The sequence below is a fragment of the Rhopalosiphum padi genome, chromosome 3, assembly GCF_020882245.1.
Source record: "Rhopalosiphum padi isolate XX-2018 chromosome 3, ASM2088224v1, whole genome shotgun sequence".
Lineage (NCBI taxonomy): Eukaryota > Metazoa > Arthropoda > Insecta > Hemiptera > Aphididae > Rhopalosiphum > Rhopalosiphum padi.
In genome coordinates, this window is record NC_083599.1 from 66,141,471 (window position 1) to 66,167,090 (window position 25,620).

At 29.8% G+C, this 25,620-nt stretch overlaps 1 protein-coding gene across 1 annotated transcript; it reads right to left on the bottom strand.

Moving 5' to 3' along the window:
* Window positions 1-1,626: 1,626 nt before the first annotated feature.
* Window positions 1,627-5,226, bottom strand: LOC132928031 (uncharacterized). The gene is given in 7 exon segments (XM_060992588.1): window positions 1,627-2,144; window positions 2,610-2,743; window positions 2,839-3,035; window positions 3,343-3,549; window positions 3,674-3,825; window positions 5,050-5,160; window positions 5,163-5,226. Coding segments are annotated over 7 exon segments (1,347 nt in total). The 5' UTR covers window positions 5,191-5,226.
* Window positions 5,227-25,620: the final 20,394 nt, after the last annotated feature.

Below are 25,620 nucleotides of genomic sequence, written 5' to 3' on the forward strand. Positions count from 1 at the left end.
TATTTCTCTATTTCCTACCTGGGCACCTGGCTACCTTACCTATCTTAAAAGTTAAAGGTTTTAGTTCACACATATTCGTCGACTTGTCAAGACGTACTGAATTTAAAATTTAGTGTTTCACATAATCAAGTTATGAATAACAATTGTTTTTTTTTTAATTATTTTTTTTTGATTATTGTGTAACTGAGTAATTGTTTTGAAGCTGTTGTTCAACGTACATTTTGTAAGTACCTACCTATATATTTTTTTGTTTTAATATTCATAATACCTATTTATTTATAATATAAATTATTTATATATTTTATTATAAATAACAAAAATCATTCAATTCTTAATTTTGAAAAGCCAGCGGGTAGTAAGTGCACCCCTTCGCGGTACCTATGTCTCAGTTAATGTTTTTCTTTAAATTCTATTAAGAAAACTTACTGTTAGGTACATTAAATTTAACCTAATTGTTATAAGAATGCGCCATGTAGAATTGCTCTGTGACGCTTGTTTTCGTAATTTAAAATTGATCCAGCATTCATCACATGACGATAACGGTTATTTTGCCAAGACAACAGAATCCGACGTAAATCATATTCTGCTACAAAAAATTTTTTAGTTGTAATGGTTATATAGCAAGAAAATAATTTTTCTCATTTTAAAAACCATATAGTAACTATTATAATTTTATTATAAGAAAATGTCCATTTTAATGACTACTTATCTTAATTTAACCATATTTTCTCATTTTCCTAAATCGAATTTATAGATGATTTTTTTAAATCAACCGAATCTGTAAATTTAGTTTGATTCTTCGCTCTACTCAATAGTGATTTAAGATAATAATTAGGTAGATATGTTTTTAGTAGATCTACCGTACTAAATAAATTTGTTAGGTTTTTGTTTTTATAAAATTAAAATTATGTGTTTTAATTGCTAAACATTTAAATTCAAGTTAATACATTTGGGTATTAATTGAATAGTTTTAATAATAAAAATAATTTTTTTTTTTGTAAAAATATTACTTGTTTTCTAAGAAATATTAGATTTATTTCTTGAAATTGAATTTATACCCAAATTATGTTTTGAGCAGATTTAATAATATTTTATTAGTTGTATACTATATTTTATTTTAAGAAATCATTTCTTACGTTAGCAAGAGTTATAAATTAATGGGTAATTTTAATCAATTTAATTTAGTTATTCAATTTATATTAAGTGACTGATAAAATTAATATCAAATTTACTGTTAATCGTTTTAAGCGAAATAAGTATAAAACTATACAATACATCATATTTTTTAATATTTATGTATGATATAATAACATTACATAGGCAAGTATAAAGTACAATGCATGATACCTAATAATTAAATAAACATATTTCTGAGATACATATATGTATATTTTAGAAGAGAAGCATATACTTCACTTTAATTTACACTGGGCAAATGAGATAATGGAAATATAGAACTATGTCAAATTATCAGAGTTGTAAATTATTTTGAACACAAATAGCCAATAGGTACCTTTTACTTGAATTATCTTTAAATTTAAATTTATATCATATTATAATACATGACTTGGTATATTAAATAAACAAATTATTACAGACTACATGCAGTTATGTTAATAAAAACATTCATTGAAAAACATCAACATCCCCGCGGCATAAAGGACATCTTACAGGATATTGGTTCTCTAAGACCCCAACACATGTGGTACACAACCACGCATGTCCACATGGCAAAACAATATATTGAGCCACATCTTCTCCAGTTGTAACTATGTTACATGCCATGCAGACACTTGGCCTAATTGGGTGATTTGGTTCAGGTTCTTCATTTTGTTCTGCTACAATGTTTACCGGAGGAATTTCATCAATGTCATTTTCAGCTACTTGATTATCATCCGACTCTTCACCATTTTGAATACCCAGTGCCCAATTCCTTTGCCTACGTTCATAAGTTGCACTACAATGAGAGCATGTTACCAAAAATTGCCAAACACTCAGTATACCAGCTTCATGGTGTTCAGTTGCCCGTTTGATCCGCTTGGAATTTAATAGGTATTTTGTTTTTAAATTTCTCGTAGGTTGTAGGCCATTTTCTAGCTGAGTAACCATTGTATGGTACTTTACACTCAGTGCACATATTTGACCTAGTAATTAAAATCAACATAATTATATTATTATCAATAGAATAAATATCTGCTTCTGATTCAGATCAATTTATTCTGTATTTCTGTACTATTATTATTGTTATTTCTTAAAAGATTTACTAGTTAGTCAATATATATATGTAAATTAAAGAAAAACAATACTAATAAGAAAAATGAATAAAAAGGTAAATTGGCTAATCACAGTAGGATAGCAACAATATTGTAGAATTAAATAATTAGATGTGTCAGTACTTTTAATATTTTGTATTAATAACAATAACCTTGGAATGTTTTTAGAGTTTATCTTCCAAATCACATGTTGTACATGATGCATTTAAATATTTAATCTAACTATAAACAGGGCTATATGCCATTTTAATAAAATATAAACTATTGATTACATGGTTAAATTTACTAAGAATAAATTAATAATTGTATTATTTATATTAAATGTAATATATTTACCTAGGAAAACCCATAAATTTGGATGAGTGACGGAAAATTGGTACCTTAAAGTATTGTGGAAGCTTTCAATATTTGTCCTTCTTGGGACGCCATTAACTGATAAAACGTTTACACCAACACGTCTTATCCAATAACTGTAAATATAATAAAAATATAAGGAAAGTAAGTTAGTTTAATTTTTAATTTTAATCTGTTTTAATTAAATTAAATTTGTCTAGAATTAAATTACCTTTGGTAATAGTTGAAAAGGTTTGGCATTGGAACATTATGATTGGTAGCATATGCTTTAATGAGCAAAAGCCCTTGCTCTATTTCTGCTCCCGGCAATAGAGGCAAACACATGAGCATCCTCAAAGATTTTAATGCATACTGATTTGTATTAACAGTTGCCAAATAATTGTAGGATTTCATTTTCTTCCATACAGCCTAATTAATAATTTAAACAAAAGTTGGTAAATATTAAAAAAAAAAAAAATTACAACAAATATTTATTTTTACAATATTAAATAGATTTAAATTTGTCAACTTCATAATTTTGTTTGAAAATAAAGACCATAAGGACTAGTGTAAGTATTAAAAATATGTGTAACTTAATTTAACTAATTTAATATAATTCAATTTTACCATTATAATAACAAGTGAGTAATTTAAATATATTCACAAGTTATTAATTATGGTATATATTTATTTTTTTTATGTAACATGTAAGTGTTATTAAAATTATATTATCGACCTGGTTGTGATGAAACCAACATCCCATAACTCTTGTTCCTCTTACACCTAAAGAAGATAGAAGTGAATCTCTTAGGGCTGGTTCAAAATCTGTTATTATAACGTCTGGGTTAAGGTTAGGAAGTAGATTTTCCTTCATAAAGTCTAGAACACATTGGTAGGAATTCCTAGATTTTGATTCCATCAATGCATAAGCAATTGGTATAGACTGAAAAATGTAATTAGACATTTTTTATTATTTATTAATTAGGAAAATTAATCTTGGTTAAATTACCATAACATTAATTAATATTAATCAACTATTATTTTAAATTGTACAAATTAACACTTACAGAATTATTGATCATGCAATGAATGCTTAGAAGCTGGCTACCCATATTTGATGGGACTACTTTAAAAGTTGCGTCTGCGTGAACTTCAGTGATGTTGTGTAGTAGTACAGTGTTTATCAGTTGAGGGCATGCCAATATAATACTGTATTTGCCTGTTTTTGTTATAAATTATATTTTAATTCAGTAAGTATAATACTCTATGTATTAAGTCATAAACTAAAAATGTATTTATCAAGATAAATAACTAAAAATTAAATGTGTAACATACCATCATATTAATAAATTTCATTTTAAATTTAAAGTTTAAGGATTAGTAGTAAATCACACAATTTTTAGACTAAACTTGATGTTTTTACCACTTATGAATAAAATTGTTTATATTTTATTTAAAGTTTCTAATTATTCATAATAATTATTTTATAATTTAAATAATATATTAAAATGTTTTATTTGTAAACAGCAGAAATTTATGGATATATATAATATTTTTTTGTTTTAATTGTTATTTTATACTTTTTTTTTCTTGTGGTATCGCCTCATGGTAGTGAACCGTTGGCCCCCAATTATTTAATGCTTGAACTTACACATTTTTGTAAATGCATTTTGGAATTTTCGCTGAACTTGTTTTTAATGTTTATAAATAATTAATTAATTTGTATTCATAAACATAACTTTGCACAGTATCTTATTTAAGTTAAATCATCTCCTAGTTCAATCTGAACCTTATTAGCATATATTTTTTTTAACATAATATTATAAAAGTACAATTATTTTAGAAACAAAACATTTTCTAAATTACTAATGGTTTTTATACAAAATGGATTCTGGAGATTCTCCAATGCATATATCTGTTAATAATTAAAATATTTTATTTTTTCAATTATATTTGATGAGGGGCATATTTCAACATAATCCGGTCCTGTAAATATATATTATTTGAGCCTGATTATTCTATTTTTATTGAATGTATTAAATTTGTTTACAATATACACTCTTCAGTCTTCAACTGTTCAAAATTACATTTCATCAATGCTAGCTAAAAAAAAATCCATTTATATTTTTCAATTATTATTACTAAAATTACTAAAAATTTGTTATTATTTTATATTTAAATATTATTTAACTTGAATATATAAACATATTAAATACAAAAATACCATGTGATCAAGTGTTAATAATATTTAATCATCAATTTATAAATCCTCTTTTATGATTTTAAGTAGTGGCCCCTTGTTGCAATGAATAATTTTCACTAATTTAATATGGCTTAATCTATGATGGTGACATATACGATAATAGGTATTTGCTATTAAAGACTACATTTTAAATGTTTTAAGATTTATTAATGTAACTCTAAACTAATACTATTATTTTACCTTCAGGATCTCGCACACATCCACTAAATATGGAAGAACCACAACATGAGTATCTTAATAACTCCCCATTATCAAATTTTATGGATAACTCGTGTAATGTATGGGGCAAGAAGGTAGCGAGGATCTCCTAGAAAAATGCATAATACTCTCTGCAGTCGACCAAGGATATAGGCCGGCAGCAACTTGGTGCCTAAAATATATAGTTAACAATAAGAAGCCATTTATATAGGTTTATTTTTATTTAAAGCATTTATATTACCTTAGAGCTTCTTCGTCATATATTGTTTTCAGAGGCAGGTTTTCATTTTTTGCCCGTAGTTTTAATGAATTTCTAAATATTTTCACCATATTGTCTTCATCATTTATATTTCTCGTGTGTATAATAGAATGAGATTTTAATTCTACAATTGAACCGTCTTGATTTTTTTTGGCAGTTCCCGCACAAAAAAATTCCTTTGATTTTGCACATTTATAGTAACTAAAAATATTTTAAATTGTATTCAAAATGATTTTTACAATTATCTACTTTGAATTTAGTAAAAAAAAAAGTATACTTACGTAATTCCATTATTGTGGCCATTATTTTGGTATTGATAACCATTATGGAACATGATGTGAAAAAATGTATGACGATTAAATAATTTAATTAATTAAATAACTGATTTACTGACAAGTAAATTACTGGGATGTGCACAGAGCAAAATCTTGTGAACAAATGATTTAACAATGGTTTAATATTTAAATAGTGATGTGTTATTTATGTAAACAAGAATTATTATGGTAGATTAATTTTTTAAAAATAGTCTTATTTTGATTTGATGAAATATTTAATTTTATATAATTTTTATGAAAATTATATATATATATATTAGTGATCGATATGATTTTTGTTTATGTTGCCCCGCCAATTCGTAATCGTTTAAACTGGTTATTTTATAATGGTTTTAATACAGAATTGTTTTATAAATATCTTCGTGCATCGTAAAAATATAATTTTTCTAGTGATATTACATGTAATATATATGGCCGCGTGTGTTGTCTCCATTTTACACGACGCTTACGAGTTAAACGACATGGAAAATGTTCGTTTTCCAGTTTCAATAGTGTGCTATTAATCTTAATATTAGAGTGAATTTACCTCTATTATAAAATTTAAATGTGAGATTATTATCTAGGGCCCCACGAAGCCTTTTCTTTATTAATATTTTTAAGAAAATTATGATCATTTTAAAATATACAGTGTCAAATAGGTCATAATTTACTTAAAAATAATAATCTTACCTTTAAATTTTATAATAGGTCAATTCACTCTAATATCAAAACTAAAGGCACATTATTGAAACTAGTGAACGAACATTTGGTAGTCTTACATGTGTAAGACAGAGACAACACATGCGTTATGCGTGTAAAATGTCCTCTTAACACGTTGAGCGCCATGAGACACAAATTTGGGTCTCACTTATCTTCGATCAAACCGCCACATAATTTTTGGTATGGTTTACTCAAAAAAAAAATTGAAAAAAAAATTGCCCAAATGGTTTGAAATTTTACACATACTATTATTATGGCTAACATAAGGGATTAATAATATTTTTTAACTGATTTGGAGCGAGACCCTAAAATAGGTCTCATGGCCAAACGGAGTCACCCATCAAAAATATATTATTTAAATGATATTTTGAGACTCATATTTGACCCTCAACTATTTTATAAAATAGGTAATCATAGATTGACATAACCAATTATAAATGTTATTGGTAAATGTAGAGTAAACCAATAATAACATGCAGTCAATTGTATGTAATTAATTTTATTAACATATAAAAAATAACATTGCTTATGTTCAATATTCTTATAGAAAAACAAAAAACTTAAAAAAATTTCAGTCTACTTCATTGAATAACAATAGTAATACATAATGGTAATTGTAACTTTATTTTAAAAATTATAAAACAAAACAAATCAATAAAAACTTGAAACATATTTTTTTTCAATCTAGTTAAATAAAAATAACAACTTTATTTTATAAATTATAAAACATAACAAATCAATAAAAACTTTACTTCTTTACAATTTTATGTTCCTCAAAAAAACAATCAAGACAAAAATGTTTATCACATAAAAAACATTTAGTATTAATTTTTTTTGTATTGCATTGTGCATATTTTCTGCCTTTTTTTTTTACTGCCTTAGAGTAACAGCCAACACATCTACTTCTGTTTGCTTTTTCTAAAACATGTTTTTGTGATATAATTTCTGTGATAGTTTCTTTATTTATTAACTGTTCTACAAGTGTAGATCTGAATACTGTAATAGACATTTTTGAAGATGTAACTTTCTGGAATAAAACTAGAGCATTAACAACACTTATGTTTAATAATGCATCTAGAGCAACTTTTCTGTACCACTTTTGACTGCGACGAAGAGGGTTGGAGTAGGAAGTCATCTGATCTGAGAGGTCAATTGAAGTTTTTCCAATATTATAATCAACAACTACTGTTGGTTTTTGTACTATTTTTCCTCTTATTTTCAAATTTGTAAGAGCACTATCATGTTTAGAAGAAACCATAACTAAATCCCGTTTGTCCCTCCACTTCAGCACCAACACATTAGATGAGCTTCTCTGAGACACAATTTCCCCTCTTTTCAATTTTTTTTTAGTTACTTCTTTCGGATTAGACTTTCTATTGCACCTTAATGTTCCAACTAAATATGTATTTTTTGATTGTAGTAATTCTGCCAGTTCTACACTTGAATACCAGTTATCGACAAAAATTGTTCTACCATTATCAAGATAGGGTTCTGCTAATTCCATTACTATGTTACTTCCAACATTTCCAAGATTTAACATATTATTAACTTCTTTTCCACAGTATACTTTCATAGCAATAGTATAGCAAGGGGAAATACATAGTTTAAACTCTTTGATGCCAAATCTGTCTCTTTTATTTTTAATATATTGTTTAAAAGCAAGTCTTCCCATGAATTTAACCAAGGACTCATCAATACACATGCTTTGGTCTGGTTGCATACAATAATTAGAATTTATCATTATATCATCAATAACTGTTCCTAATTTGTACAACCTATTTGTAGGGTCAGCACAAGTATTGTCAGAAAAATGTATAGTTTTCATTAAACATTCAAATCTGTTACGGCTCATTATAGTACCAAATTGTGTAGAATAAATTCTTGATAAACTCCAATAAAGATGATAGGATGGCAGTGAAACTAATCCTGTCCATATAAGAAGACCAAAAAATTGTTTTATTTCACATTCATTTGTATCGTGCCATTTGTTTAAACGTGCATGTGGTGAAATTGTTCTAGCACTCAATAGTTGAGCAGCATATTTATTAGTTTCTATCACAATTTTATGTATTATATCATTACTTACTATACATTGATAAAAATCTAATGGAGTTCCATCTTGAAGAGTGTCAATTAGATCTGGATTCAAACCAATATTGCTGTTATTTGTGTTGAAAGTATAAATATTAATATTTTGGTCATCATCTCTCCACTGGCGATCAATTTGTTGAGGAGCCTGATGAGGTATAGTACTTGGAATATTAGCAGGTGGTGGAGAATCGACAGACATTTCAGAACCACTAATATGAGATATATCTGAAATTTATAAGAAACCAATGTAAATCTGTGATTTACAGTTATACAAAATATATAAATACCAGCAAGTGATTCAGTTCTGTTAATATTCTCATCATTAAAATAATATATACCCGACAGTGCATCACCTAAAATAAATTTCAATTTTAGTTAATTAATAATTTGCATATATAGTAGGTACATTATTTCTATAATAATACCATTTTCTTCTGTTTCAATAATATGTTGATCTGAATCGTCTTCAAATGCAGCTATTTAATAGTTTTTAAAAAATATTAAGTTATTTAAAATGCAAAAAAATCTTAATATACTGTGTATAATAAACATTAATAGGTACTTACAAGTATTATAATCTGGATCTTTATCCGAGTCGTCGTCATCGTCAAAATCGGAATCCAACATTTCATTTATTTCATATGGATTCATATTATTATTATTATTTTTTTCGTTTATAATTTATATTATTATGACTTTATTTCACTACTTCACTAGTAAACTAAATAGTAAATGTTTTCAAAATATCTATAAATAACCATAGATTACGATTTAAGACAACAAAATATACAATTTCTTATCATTGATATTGATGCAATAACATGGTTACCGCGGAATATTATGCATTACAGACATCGATGTTACAGAATAGAAAACAATTCATAAAAAAAAAAAAAAACAAGATATCCCGTTGCTACAAACACCAAAATGATGTGGCAACACTGTAGAATTAAAATCCAATGAAATAATTCCGATAAATGAGACCTATTTCTGGTAATCGCTTAATAAATACAATGATATAATGAGACCCATATATGGGTCTCACAAGATGTTTTATTGTACTTTATTGAGACCCAATTATGTGTCTCATGGCCAAATTGAGTAACTTGGTAGAAGCACCTTTGGCGCTCAACGTGTTAACTATGTATAAGTAATATACACTTATTTTTGTAGAATTGAATTTTTATCTTGACAAAATTATTTTCATGTTTACAATAAATATATTGTAATATTTCACTAATTTTTTTCATAACCATAAACTTAATATCAACATCGTTGCTATATACAAAGTTTGACAAGATAAATATATTATATTATTATTACGTCTAGATAAACTTGCATACTTATCTCTTTCTATATTATGTGTTTATGAGCAATATAGCAAAATTACGATAAGTATAATTTAAACTGTGGCTAGATGTTAAATTTGGAGCTTAAACACACAAACACTCGAATTTTCTTTTCAGAATATTTTCAAGATAATGTACTGACAAATTCTGTTTATAAAAAAAAATTGAAAAAGGAAAATTAAAAATGTTAAGATTTGATTTATAATATTATACAAAATTAATTTGGCATCTCAAAAATATTCTATTCATAAAGTTGGATAACTAGCTTTAAATTCAATCGTAATGCCACACTATCATTTTGGTGAAGTATGATTTTCCTATATTGGCCGTTTAGCCCAGTCAAATTGGATTTTCAGTTCGGAAAAAATCCCATCAAGCTGAAATTTGGCATACACCTTTATAACGTCGTCATAAACAATGTGTAAAAAGTCGTCCACGAAATCACGTGCGCGTCAAAGGTTATTTGTGGTCAAAGGTCATGAAAATAGCCTTTTTTTTAATATCTCGCTTGTTGCTGGTCGTACGATAAAATGTTTCACACAAAAGTTGTAGAGGAGGTAATTCCCTACAAAAAAGGAACTATGACATTTTCACGTAAGAGTTATAGTTTTTGAGCTATAAACCCTTCAAAATATATACTTTTAAAGAAATTTGTTTTTTTCACTAAAAACAAACAGCCTTTGCGTTATTATCTCGCTTTGAGCTTGTCGTACAAAAAAAAGTTTCAAATAAAAATTGTAGAGGAGAATATTGTCTACAAGTTGTTTTTTTTAATGTTTATAATATGTAATTTCACTTGCAGTATTCACCAATTAGAAAATTACGATTACATAACGATAATAAAAATGCATTCGTTTCCACACCACCATTGAGGTAGAAGCTTGGCGCGTTTTTTTTTTACATGGTTTCCCCTATAGGCCAAGTCCATTTACATATAACATCACTTAAAAAGTGATTAAATACAATATTTTAATTACTAACAAATAACTCAACTCTCGGTTTACTCATCATAATATGATGGCATGTCTTGCATTAGAATGTCTTGTTCTTCGTTATTTTGATGTTCATCAGCGTCGTTTTCTTCAGCCAAACAGTCTAGTGGGTTTATGCCTTCATATTCATGAGGTTCGTCTATGTCGTCTATATTTTCATCCAAACCATTCGAAGAACTTGAATTCAAGCATGATTGACCACGGCAATGTCCACAAATAATTGAACAGCTAACTCCTATTTTTCTGCACCCACAGTTAGTACTACAGCCTTTTGTACAATTACAAAAAATCATATTCAACAATTCTTCAGGTGCAGGTGGTAATAATGTAGTGACAGGTTCCAAAATATTGTCATTCATAGCCCACCCCCACTGTTCAGGATTTAATGTGTTACCCAGCCACACATGTATTTGATAATACACACGAAGTAAATGCTGTTGGGCGGCACTAGTTGTGGGTGGGAGTGATGATAATTTGACAGGTTTATTATTTCTGGTCAATTTGGCAAAAGTCAAAAACCTATAATTATCAATGGAGTCCTCGTGTTTTGGAGCACCATACATGGCTAAAATGAATTGCAATCCATGTTTAAAAATGTCTGCGACTGGACAGTTTTTTGTTTTAAATATTTCTGCTATTTTGGTAAGATCTGGACGTTTTTCAAATAGTTTTAAAACATTTACTTTTCCTTTATTGAAAAATGTAGACGTTGTATCACATCCAGTGACAGCGTGCAAAAATAAGATTATATCTCTACCATAATTGTAGTGGTCCATGCAATCAGGTGAATATATTTTTGTTTCAACTTTTCCTTTCCCAGGTTTTAAAAAATAAACTTGTTCGCGTGACGTAGTTCGTGAAATAAGAATAACTAGGAGATCCACGTCTTCTCCAACAATCATTGTATTTTTAGTTTGAGCCTCTTCAATTGCCGTTTCTATGATAAGTACGTCGGCATCATCCTTAGCTTGTCTTGACTTAATATTAACGTTTTCTAATTTTTGCATTAGCGTACAAATTAATCTATTTTTATTGAATCGATTTGAAAGAAATGTTTCTTGGTTTGTAGGTACTGTCATAGTAGAATCATTAAAAACAACTTCCAAAGACCCAATAACTGACTCACATCGTCGATGCTGTTCCATTGCCTTTATGTTTTTACTATTATCATCATAACCATCAAATACAACTACTATATTGGACCCAAAATGATTTTTCAAATATTGAATATATTTATTTAATATACAATTATAAGTTTCACCCTGATGCCATACAACACGATGCAAAAGAAATCCACCGTCAATAATATAGGTTGAGTTAGAAGTATCCAATTCAACGACACTTGGTTTAAAACAGTTGAATAATGCGGATTTATTAGTTTTCCGCATACCTATTTCGTCAAATAGAGCCAAAGGGTATGGAGATAATTCAAATTGTAAATATTCATGTATATTTTCTTGAAACTTTTTATTTAAACTAATCCTTTGAAACAGTAGTAGAGGATCTATTGGAATTGAATAGTCATGAACTTTAATAGAACTTTTAACACTTAAAAGCGGGAGAACTCTGTTCGCACGCTTGAATTTAAAGTTATCAAATGTTGATCCAACCATACTATTCATTGTGACTATACCAACGTTATAAGCATCATAACAGTTAATTTCATTATTGCCGGTTATTCCATTCGCTAATGACATAATTTTGTTCGTACATGGGAAAGGATTGTACATTGTTAGCCACTCAATGATTTTTTTTACGTCTTCATTATCTTTATTTATGCGCGAATCTCTTGTATCAACATGCTGATCAACGGTGTCTAATGAAATGTTACAAAACGTTTCTAATTCTTCACATATTGAGTTCAAAGCATACATGCCATAAATCCATTTACTCAAAACGCTCTCTTGAGTACTTCTACCTCGTGAAACTCCTCCTTCAGTCTTCATTGATTTCATAATTATCATTTCATATTTTACCTTTAATTCACTAGGTTAAAAACTCAAAAAAATCTGGTGCTGGAGCTGAAGACATATATGAACCATGTTTATGGTATTATAATGAAATGTTATTTTTACAAGACCAAGAAGCACCGAGTGACTCAATAAGTACAATGGATAGTGATATTGAAAATGACGAAGAAATCAATCATAGCACTTTTGATGTAAGTATTTTATTATTATATTATTATTATTTTATCATTATTTACATTTTTATCAAAACACATCAATTATTCATACAATAAATTTATCTTGCCATGGTATTTTTCCTTCGTTATTAAAGTATTGACAATAAGTATTTCTTATATCTTTAGCCAACTCTGTAGAATTTCTGTTATTTCCATGTTGTAAATTAATTAATGACTCTTGAGTTTTCCAAGTTCCCTCGATAATTCTCCCTTCTTCTTCATACTCCATGCCCATTGAACCTTGGCAAATATGTGATGCTGACTTTCTTAAATAATTATGCAGAAAACAACAAGCTAACACAATTTTTTTAGCTTTATCAGTATCTACTTGTATTGCTCTTTGGAACACACCAAAACGCGAATTCAAAATTCCAAAAGCGTTTTCAACAATTCGTCTTGCCCGACTTAGACGATAATTAAAAATTCTTTGTTCCTTTGTCTAATTGGTTCGACTATAAGGCTTAAGTAAATTTTCGCTCATAGCAAATGCATCATCTGCCACAAACAAATACGGGAGTTTATAACTTGTATTAGTCAACAAATCTGGTTCTGGAAAATTTAATGTTTTATTCTTTAACATATGTCCAAATTTAGTATAACTAATAACACCCCCATCTGATATGCGACCGTTTATGCCAACATCAACCATCATAAATTTGTAATCTGCATCAACTACAGCCATGAGCACTATACTAAACGTATCTTTATAATTAAAATAAAATGATCCGCTGTTAGGTTTTCTTATTTCAACATGTTTTCCGTCAAGTGCTCCCAGGTAATGTGGAAAATTTCGTTTTTTGTTCGAAAACTTTTGCTATTTCCACCCATTCTGCTTCCGTTTTTGGAATCTTTGAACAAAAAAAGGTACTAATTATTTTTTTATTTAGGAAACTGAAGAATTGTTTACAATTCCAAAAGTAAAAAGAAAAAAATCAAAAGCATCAGTCGTCACAGGAAGAACTTGTAGGATTAGCTTGTAAGCGTTTACGTCAGACGGAAGATAGTGATGAAATGAAAATAGCTATTGCTTGGGCGTCGGAACTTCAAAAAATGAATGCCCAACAACAAATGTTTGCAAAAAAGGCTATAAACGACATTTTATTTGAAGGTCAAATGGGTACATTACATCGAAATGCAATTCAAATAGTACCAGCTTCAACTAGATCATCAACGCTGTTGTATAGTAATACACCAACACCCTAAAGTCTTTATTCTTCAACAAATAGTGGCCCCCCTACTATTGAATCAAATGAAATGTCATGTACATTGGTACAAATACTTATCAGACATTGACTATCGATATTCCAAACAATTATTCTACAATTGAGAATAAAACCTGCACAGCTTCAGATTTTTTTCAAACATTTCTGTTGCCGCCATAGAATAGTATAAAATAATAAAATACTATCGGTTACGGAGGAACAGCCGATCGACACACACACACACACACAAACACTCGCGCGCACCAGCCGTTATTTTTGTTTTAACCCTACAATGCATGGTGTTGCCTGTGGGCAACAATGTGTATAATAGCCTCTAATATCAAAAATACTTCTCGTAAAATGTTTATAAATACTTATAAAAGTACTTAAGATGGTATATATTCATTTTATGGTGATTATAATAGTAAGGAAATAACTAATTATATTTATTTTAAGCCTTTTCAATATTTTTTTTTCGTTATCGGCATTATCAATTTTTTCACTGATGTATGCATTTTCACAGTACAATAAATCAGTGATATTTCATATAATAATTTTGGGAAAATTTTTTTTGTGTTTCCTACACTGTAATAAGTCAGTTAGTATAGAATAATTGACATTTTGTCGATTCGTACTATTGTACTAACTCGGTTTTTACTTTGTTGCCTGTGAGCAACATTATGCATTCACGTTATGTTATCATGATAATATAAACAAATGATTACTAATAGACAACAACTTGCGTTTCACTGACTATCGCTATTCAACGACTAATATTATTTTGAGTTTTTGACTGTTTTTAGTGTACTTTTTAAGAATAATAATTTAATATGGCTAATAAAATAGACGATAGTGACATATTACAGTTATTAGATATACCATCAGGATCTGAAGATGATTTTGAAAGTGACGTCGATGATGATCAACTAGATTTATATAGTAAATATAGTAAGTTATTAGAAGAACCAGATATTACTATCTTTGAGGGATTAATATCACAGCAGTTTTCTTCTGAATCTATTGTCGACGAAGATGTTATATTTCTTATTATAGAACCTGTTGTAGATAATAGTCATTTTTCTGATATAAATATTTCATCCCCCTCAACATCCACTGAACCAGTGATTAGAAAACAGAATGTTTCAAATAATAAAAAAACTAGACAATCTAAACAAACAATCCCAGTTATTGCATCAGTACCTGCTATACCATCAATTGAAGTGAAAAATGTTGTTTAGACTGAAGGTAACTTTCCAGTAATAAATACCCATTTTCTTGGCAATTAGGATTTACCTAGTGATATCCTAGAATTAGAAACCCCTTTTCAAATATTCAAATATTTTTTTACCTCTGATTTGTTAGACCATATATGTTGTGAAACATATAAATATGATGTACAGAATAACTCAAGTAACCCCTTAAAAATTAACAACGAGGACTTACAAAAATATATTGGTATTCTTATAATAATGAGCTTGATAAATACATCTAATATAAGAAATTATTGGTCCTCAGTATTGGGTAATTATTTGATAAAAGCTAAAATGACTATAAATATATTTGAAAAAATTAGAGCTAATCTTCATTTTAATGATAATTTGTCAACTTGTACTGGTCCTGGCAGAGATAAATAATATAAAATTAGGCCACTTATTGAAGCGTTAAGAAAAAGATTTAGTTCTATACCAATTGAAGAAAACTTGGCAGTTGATGAACAAATATGTAGTACAAAAGCACGAAGTTCACTCAAAGTATATATGCCCAATAAACCTCATAAATGGGGTTACAAGTTTTTTGTTCTTAGTGGTGCCTCAGGTTTTGCATATAATTTTGAGTTTTGTTCAGGTCAAGAAAATAATAGTGAAAGTAGAAAAGCAAGTGAGCCAGACCTAGGTGCTAGTTATGCGCCTTAGTAGAGTTACACCTAATAACCAAAATTTTAAATTATTTTTTGACAATTATTATACTACTTTGCCACTGTTAGTTTATTTAAAAAAAAAAAATATATTATCTTTAGGCACTGTAAGAAGAAATAGGTTAAAAAATGTAATGTTGCCAGATGATTCTATTCTAATGAAACAACCTAGCGGCACTACTGCCCATTGTATATCCAAAGTGTTAGATACAGATATAGTTGCTGTCATATGGAAAGATACAAAAATTGTAAGTTTGCTGTCGACATTTACTGCTAAAGACCCAGTTGTAAAAGTAAGTAGATTTGACAGAAAACAAAAAAAAAGAATTGAGGTTGATTGTCCAAATATAATACAAGTCATAACAGACACTTGGGTGGTGTTGATTTACTAAATGGGTTACTTGGGCGTCATAAGATAAAGATGAGGATTAGAAAATGGTACATGAGAGTTTTCCACCATTTATTGGATGTAACTGTAGTAAATTCTTGGCTTCTACATAAAAGAATTCAGAAACAGAAAGGAAATAATAGTATGCTATCATTGGTAAAGTTTAGGGAACAACTTGCTTTATCTCTCTGCAAAATTGGTACCTATACCCCAAAACGTGGCCGTCCCACTAATGATGTACAAGGAGGAATTATAAAAAAAGGTAAAATGAGCACTAAAATAGGACAGCATGCACCCCCAAAAGAGGTGAGAACTGATAAATTAGATCATTGGCCAATTGAAAGTGAAAAAAAAACTAGATGTAAGAATCCAGGTTGCAAAGGTTTTACTTTTATGATGTGTGGAAAATGTCAAATAAGTTTATGTTGTGGCAAAGGACTAACTTGTTTCACCAAATGGCATACAACATAAAAATTCATTATAATTTTTAAATTATTATTTTAGTTTTTTGTGACTTATATTAGTTATTTTGTTTTATTTTGTTATGTATTGACAGTTCAGTCAATTACATTTTTGTTCTAAGTTTATACCAAAAAAGTTGTTAATTTTTTATTATTTTTATTTCTATATTTTTTTTTGTTACATATTGATACTACATTGATTACTACTTAATGTTACATTTTTAAAAAATTATACTTTGTTTTGTAATTGGCAAGTTAGTCAATTATTTTATTATATTTATAGTTAATCAATAAACAATAAAACTTTTCAAGATATACATTTTTAAATTTATTAAATAATTAATTATGTTGTACCCATAAACGCATAGTGTTGCTCACAGGCAACAAACTAAAAAATTGGTTTTTTAGGGACTTAAAATTTAAGTATTTTTCCCTTGATAAGGAGTAATAAAACAACCCAAAAAAAATTAAAAAAAAAAAAAAAAATCATGCATTGTAGGGTTAATTATATTTTGTGTATTATGAATTATATAATGTTATGCAAATCAGGTATCGGCGCGTTATCTGCTAATGCTGACTTGCCGGTGCGCGTAGCTTAACACGGCCGCCCAATAGGGCACCCAATGTACACCAACATTGTTACTCGGGATGTTATTTAGATTTAATATTTGTAATAGTGTAATAATTATGAAATTTATCTTTATTTAATTGGTATGTTGCAAAACCAGAAAATGATGTACAATATATTATTAAACAAATCAAACACGATAATAATTGTTCTTTCCCCGACTTGGAATATAACTGGAAAGCAACAACTCAGTTCCGCTTAAAAAATATTCAAACCTTAACATCTACCAATGATATACTGAATAACTGGAGTAATTATAAATTACCTTTGGGATACAGACTGGTAATTTTACAACCACACTCTACCCTACTCTAAAAATAACTTAAATCTGCTGGAGAACAATAAAAATATAACTAAATAACTAAAATAATATTTTCAGGTTGACATAGATTTGAACACAATGTATCCTAATTGCTCAAAATTTAATTTCTGTATTTGAAGAGAAATCAGAAAAAATGATTTATTTATTAGATGAAAAAATAAAAGACACATCGAGCCGACGGTTATTGGAAAGTTTAAACGAATCAACTACAGTTAAAGTATAAACAATTTTATTTTTTTATAAAAAAATGCAAAGCTAATAGTGGCTAGAATAATGTTTTAAGACTTTAGTATTAATTTAATTAATTAGCATATACTTAATTTATCAAAGGAATTTACAGTGACCACAGTGGTAAGGCAGGGTGATGCTCTGTCTCCGATCCTATTTAACATCGCGCTGAAATCGGTAGTTAAAGAAGTATTGCAAAACGAGCCACAAGGTTTGAATATAGGGCAAGGAAAACAAGTATTTCTGGCCGCGTACGCAGATGATATAGTTGTTATAGCAGAGACAGAAGATAGTCTCAAGAGAACAACCGACATTTTAATTGATGCAGCGAAAAAGATTGGTGTTTCGCCAACGCCGGACTTACCTTTGTTTTGACTTGTGGACGGCGATGACTAGGGTTCTGATTATGACGATGAGAGGGTAGGGTTAATAAATAAAATAAAACAAACGATATATATAAATCTTACAAATAATATTTCAAACAAAATATAATATATCGCACATAAGTAATTGTGTTATATATAATAAAGCAATATGCCAACTAGCACTAGACAGATCGTCCTGTATGATATATGAATAACTATTAATATTAAAAAAAACTAATATAAATAAATTATTATAACTAATAATAATAAAAAAGAGAACGGTACCGTAAGGAGAGGTAAGATGGAACTGGACCGCTTCTTAAAATGCGCCGATCTGCAGCAGTTGATACTTTCTCGGATAATTGGCCAAAGCTGGTACCAATACTAACTGTGCCTAAACTGGCCACGGAATATCATGAAGAGTTCATAAAAGCCGTGCTTTTCTTCAGCGTAAGAGAAGCGACGACAAAACCGTAAACGGCAACGTTTAATCAACCGATGTAATTGGAGCAAACTTGTAAAAACTTAAATCATTTGTGGTAAGATCTTCAGGTAGATCATCTATGTTGTCACTTTCTCCTCCAATTATTTTTGATAGCTGTTTTAGTATTTTTAATCCGCTGTTTTTGTTTAAAACCGTTTCAAATTTCTTATACACTTTTTGCCCATCATTACCCTGAGCCATTTGTAACTGAACTTGAACTTTTTCCAGAATATCTAAGGATTCAGCTAAAGGCATATTTTTTCTTTGTAATTTTAAAATTGAATCTGAAAGTACTTTAAAATTTGATTTTATGTATACTAGATTACTTTTGACACATGTTTTTACAAATTTTTTTTTGCTATTTTTATACTTAAAGCGTCTTCTGAGTCTAACAATTCTACAATTTCACAAATTTGTTTGTAATATTCATTAAATGCTAGCATTTAGCCACGTGCCCCAGCGTGTGATAACTGGCTCTGGTGGTAAGGGGATATTCGGGGCATGTGTCTTGAATATCTGAACACGCGATGGCGATTTTTTAAAAATTTTTTTGACATTCGATATAATTTTATCGATTGTGCTAAATTGTCCACGTACCTCTTCAGCAGTCCTATGGAGACCATGCGCTGCGCACGTCACATGTACCATTTTTTAATATAACGCATTAAGTGATTTCCCACACTTAACCATTTAAGGCGCCGCATCCGATAGAAATAATAACACGTCATCGTGTTTGATTCCGTCAGGCCACAAAATACTGAGCGATTTGTCGAAAAATTTGCATACGGTAGAGTGGTTTGTTTTTTCTAATGCGTCGGTATTTAATAAAAATATATCATCTGCTCTATCTTCTTCTAGAGTTCCTATTATGGCGTTTGCAATTTGTTTTCCCTCAGCGTCAGTCGTTTCATCGATCGATATCCAAATTTTTTTTTTAAAACACACGTTGTCTTATGTTTTTCATCATTTCCTCGTAACAATCATCAAGATAAAACTTTCTAAGTGTCGATTCAGTGGGGACATCTTTTTGTGTGTATAGCTGTAAGAATTGACGAAACTCGGTATTTTGTAACTTGTTAAGCGGAATATTAGCTGATATAAAAGCTTTGCATAAATCCATATTAAAAGTCGATTTTTTCGACGTTAGATTTGTTAATAGCTGTTTGCTGTTGGCTGTTTTTTGATTTATTTTACGTTCTACAGCACGACGATGTTTTTCTGTTTTTATGTGCTGTGTAATACTAGATCGTCTTTCGGGATCCACTTTCACTTCGCAAAGTTTGCAAAATAGAACTACATTATCAATAGAGAACACATCTTCACCGAACTCAGAGCTTAAAGATTTAAGGCGCCGAGACAATGATTGCTTATCTTTAGGCATCGTTAAATCAGAAATATTAAAAAAATTATCACTGCGACACGCGACGGGCTTAATACTGACGACTGACTAATGTGCACTCGAAGTTCGCACTGTACAGTGAAACCGGTACGCACGTTGACCGTAGTATTACAAGTTGTAATACTAATACTAATTTACAACGAACAGAATTAATATGGTGTATAAATACTGATAACGACCTAATGGTTAAACATAATTGTTTACAAATTTCCTAGGATTATATAATTTATTTATATCATGGTTCAAAATATATGAATGCGGTGTTGAATTTGGATAAAAATAAATACGGGCCGGCCGGTCGGCAGTAACTATTTCGAGTTCTCAGTACTAGAGATTATATAATATTATTGTTAAATGCATTGGGAGCAATATAAGAATATCTAACGACGTATTTTTCGATGAATTTATTTTGTTAAATATCTAATTATATTTTGTTAACTATAATTAAATTGTATAAATGTAAGAAAAAATTGTTTTCGTTAAATCTATGAAATATGCATAAAAATGTTCTATAACCTAAAATATGCTAATTCGTACAAAAAGTAACGAAATATGCAAAATTATGCAATAAAAATTTTTGTATTTGAAATGTACATACAAAAAATTGTATCGAACCAGAAGTTCAATATGCACTTTCTAAACAAATATGCAAATGCCTAAAGTTCCGAGCCTTGGTTATTACGAATAAATACGTAAGTTTAAACGATCAACATGTTATTTACTGATTTTATTTGGTGTATAATTACTGTAGTAATACTAGGTAAACTAATAATTTCCCTTTTTTTTTTTTACATACAATTTAATTAAAAATATAACGTATAAATCATATGGGGATTTATAAGGGGAAATGGGGAAATCACATGTCATATGGGGAAATGAGCCCTCACAAAAAAATTTATCGGGAAGAATTGTCCGTTTACCATTACATTCTGTACATACACCTGTCAGGATTTCCAAAATGTTCACAATATTAACAAATATGTATATATGCATTAAACAAAGAAATAAAAATAACATAACAACTTATAAGTCTAAGGGCTCCTAGCCCGACACACACTATATCACAGTAGGTACGGCTCAACGCACCGCAACACACTGTCGCCTACTCTCTCAACTAGCTCTTTACTGTCACCCAGTAGTGTTGCCAACAACTCGGTCATCCTGGGTTTTTCAGCGTCCTCGCTGTATTATTATACATATAAATTTTTAAATACAATTTAAAAGGGGATTACTCTCTCTCTTCCTTATTAAATGTATTCTTTTGAATATAATACTAAATTAAAATTAAAATATAAACTGTATGTAACAGAAGAACAACAAATAATAATAATAATAAAAATAGGAATAATAATCCTACTGGATTTAACAAAATAAATTAAATTACTTCAAAATTAAAACAAAATATAATATTAACATTATCAAACTAATTCTTAACATAAATACTAGTGGTATTGAAGTCTTATAATTTATAGTCCCTCAACCATGATCATCAGTGATATGATTTGGTACATTATCACTGTCGGTTCCTATTCGATATACTTTGAGATGAGACGCATGAGCTGTTGTTACATACTGGCGTCCTTCCCTCACTGTCACATCAGTTACTTGGTACACGTCGTTAGGTAGTACTTTATTTATTATCAAAGGTCCTCGAAACTTTGGTTGCAATTTTGTAGGTTCACCTGTATGTATAGCTGGACGTCGTAGGAACACAACTTCTCCCACTTTATACTTCACAGGCTTTGTATGTTTTTGATCATATCTATTTTTCCACTTTACTTGTTCCTTTTCGATGTTGACTCGTGCCTGTTCTTGCAGTTTATTAACATCTTCATATTCTTCTTCAATTGTTATGTGTCTTAGAATCCCATCATTAAAACTTGCATGGTAGCCATACAATATGCGAAATGGTGTATCTCCAACAGTCTTATTTTGTGAATTATTCAATTGACTCTCAACTTCGGGTAATTTCTTGTCCCAATTTCTTTCATAAGTCATGTTCGCCTGTAGTACTGGTACCAAAGTTGAATTCACTCGTTCAACTTGCCCATTGGACTGTGGATGTCTGACTGAAATTAATGTGTGTTTGATTCCACCTGACTCACAGTATGTTTCAAATCTTTTGGAAGTGAATGCAGTACCTCTGTCACTAATAATCCTTTTTGGTAGGCCATGTAACAACATAAAACTTTTTAAACATTTCAATACTGAATCAGTGTCACACCTACGCACTAAAGTAGATTTTATACTATTACTTATAATAATAATAAATATATTTTTACTCAATGCTTCTAAATGATCATCCATGTTCGGTGTCGGAAATACCTTACGTATAGTTTGCGAGTTTAACTTTCTGTAGTCAACAACTAATCTTGGCTCACCATTTTTCTTCCTCACTAATAACACAGGAGATGCATATGCTGATTTCGTTTTCGTAACTAGACCTGCCGCCTTCCATTCAGTGACAATTTTGTCGATGATGTCTCGCTCCGCCGCACTTGCTCTGTAAGGCCTGCTTACCACTGGTACGTTGTTGTCCACAATGTCCATAGTTAGTGCGTTTGTACATCCTAGTTCAAATATATTAAATGCAAAACATAGACGATACTCATTCATCAGGTCTACTAGTTTGGTTACTTCATCCTTAGTGAATGATTGATTGTGTTTAACCATACTCGCTGTAATCGGTTCCTTCTCATGTTCAATCAACATCACTTCTACATTTGCAGGTTGTCCAGTTATTGTCTCATTCGGTTCTTCACTATATGGCAGTGGCATATTATAATCAAAAATCAACTGATTAGATGTCTTAATAAAAGATACATTTTCTTTGTTGATGAAAGTGCGTCCTATGAGTATATCATAGTTTTGGACGTGGTCGTCAACAACTAGTAAATCTACAGGTTCTTTTACAGAGTCTATCTTCAACCACGCCCTAGTATCACCGCCACCAATTACGCACGGGGTGTTACCATACACATTAAGATTAACTGTTCGTGGTTTTATTGTCTGTCCGTATTTTTGAGCTATACTTCGCTTGATAATACAAAGTGCACTTCCGGTGTCCACTAAGCCTTGAATTTCTTCGGAGTCCTCATTGATTTGTACACGTTTTTCATATAGCGTTCTATTTACTGTGTTAGTATCGATCAAAGCGACGTCCGTCTTGACTGCTTGACAATACTTAACAGTATGTCCCTCTGTTCCACACTTCGAACATTGTAGTGGTCTCTTAGGACGAGTACAATCGCGTGCTATATGTCCAATCAATTGACAATTGTAACACTTAGGTCCCGTAGGTGTACTCATACTCGTATTTTGCCCTTTTTTGAAACTTATGTATGATGGTTGTCCCTGGTTGGTAGGTTTTGACCCTTGTTCTACATCTTTATCAAACGTTTTAGTAGCGTTCTTCTTATCATATGTCGACACGGTACGATAACGTTCACTTCGATTAGAATGCACTTCAGTATACATACGTATATCCGCCAATAGTTCCACTTCGCTTGTGTGACTGTTACTTAATATAGCGGCACACATTTCACGAGATTTGAGTCCAATGCACACCATCTTTTTTGTTTCGGCTGCAGTTAGTTTTAAACGTCGACACATCCGCACCTTATCATGAAAATACGCGTATACCGTTTCACCGCGTTGTTGAACACGTTCATCCATTTTCTTCCATGTTTCTGTAATACTCTCTTGACTGGTAAACATCATTTCGAAAGATGTGATAAATTTATTCATCGTATCCAGTTCTGCCATATGACTCAAATACCAATGTCTTGCTGCGCCTCACAGATGTGATCGTCCCGCTTCTAAAGTGTAGGTATCAAGCCATCCATTTAAATGAGCAACGGTTTTTAAAGCATTAACCCATTCGGTAGCTGCATCCGTGTCTCCTGATTCGCCTGTAAACATCGGTATGATTTGCTCCTGGTTTCGTACCATCGCTGGTACAACGGGCGGGTCATTTCGTTTCTGGTCAAGCAACCTATTGACGATTGCGTCCATCTGTTGTTCGCGCAATCTATTTTGTTCCAACATCGCGCGTACGAGTCCGTTGATATCTAACGAAGCCGTAGCCGTAACACTATCAACACTATTTTCTTCGTTATCGTTTGCCATCTTATCAATCGAAACAATTACCGATAATTCTTATCATCCACAAATCCACGATGTCGCACCGAACACCGGTGACATCAGACAGATACATTACAATTTTTATAAAAAACCTAATTTTAGTGTGAAATTTGGGACTGTTTTCTCTTCATTATTAGGTTCCTTCGTGGTCGAATGGTTGATAAGCACACCCTCATGTCGTCTTCCAAGTTCTTCAGTTGTGATCGATTTTTACTTTTGATGGCATTCATTGAAGAGAATGCTGCTTCTGGCATTTATATGGTATTAAATAATTAAATTTTTTCTCGAAACTAGAAATAATACTAAAAATCATGAAATTAATGAAAATAAAATGTTGAAACATCAAAATTTTTCGAAAAATAAACTACAAAATGGCTATTTTGGATTTTTTTTAAAACTTTTTTACCAAAACATTAAATTAAATTAAAATAATCACTATAATAAATAATAATAGATATATTAAATTTGAATGTAATGTCAGTTATCATTGTATACGAAAAACGATTCTGAACGGAGATGATTTGTCAGTCTAGGAAAATTATATAGTATTAGTATTTATATTATTAGCTATATTTAAATTGTAATATATCGTTATTATACGCGGTTTCGCAAAAAATTAAATTTCATACGTTCAAACGTGATGACAGACACAAAAGTAAAAAAAAAAATTTTAAAAAACACACATCATTGTAAAATCAATACATTCATCACTCCGTTCAGAATCTAAAATTTAATTATCATTCTTTTTAAAAATTTAAGCGTAAAATAACGATTTATTATCAATTGTTTTTAGATTTAAAATAAATAAATACAATATCCTAGACACACATCCTAGTAGATTAATATGTCAAATTGAAATTTTTCTTACTTTAATTGCTCCTCAATATATTAATTTCAATATTATTTTAACTGTAGGAAATATTAAATTGGCGGATTTATCATTTGAACAACTAAATAATCGCCATGTATATAATTTACATTTTAAACCTACGGATTTTAATAATATTGAAACACAACAAAGACTAAAACAAAATGTAATTCCAATAAAATATGATTTTACTGAGTTATCAATTGATGTGGGACAATACATTCCAACTTCATCTTTAAA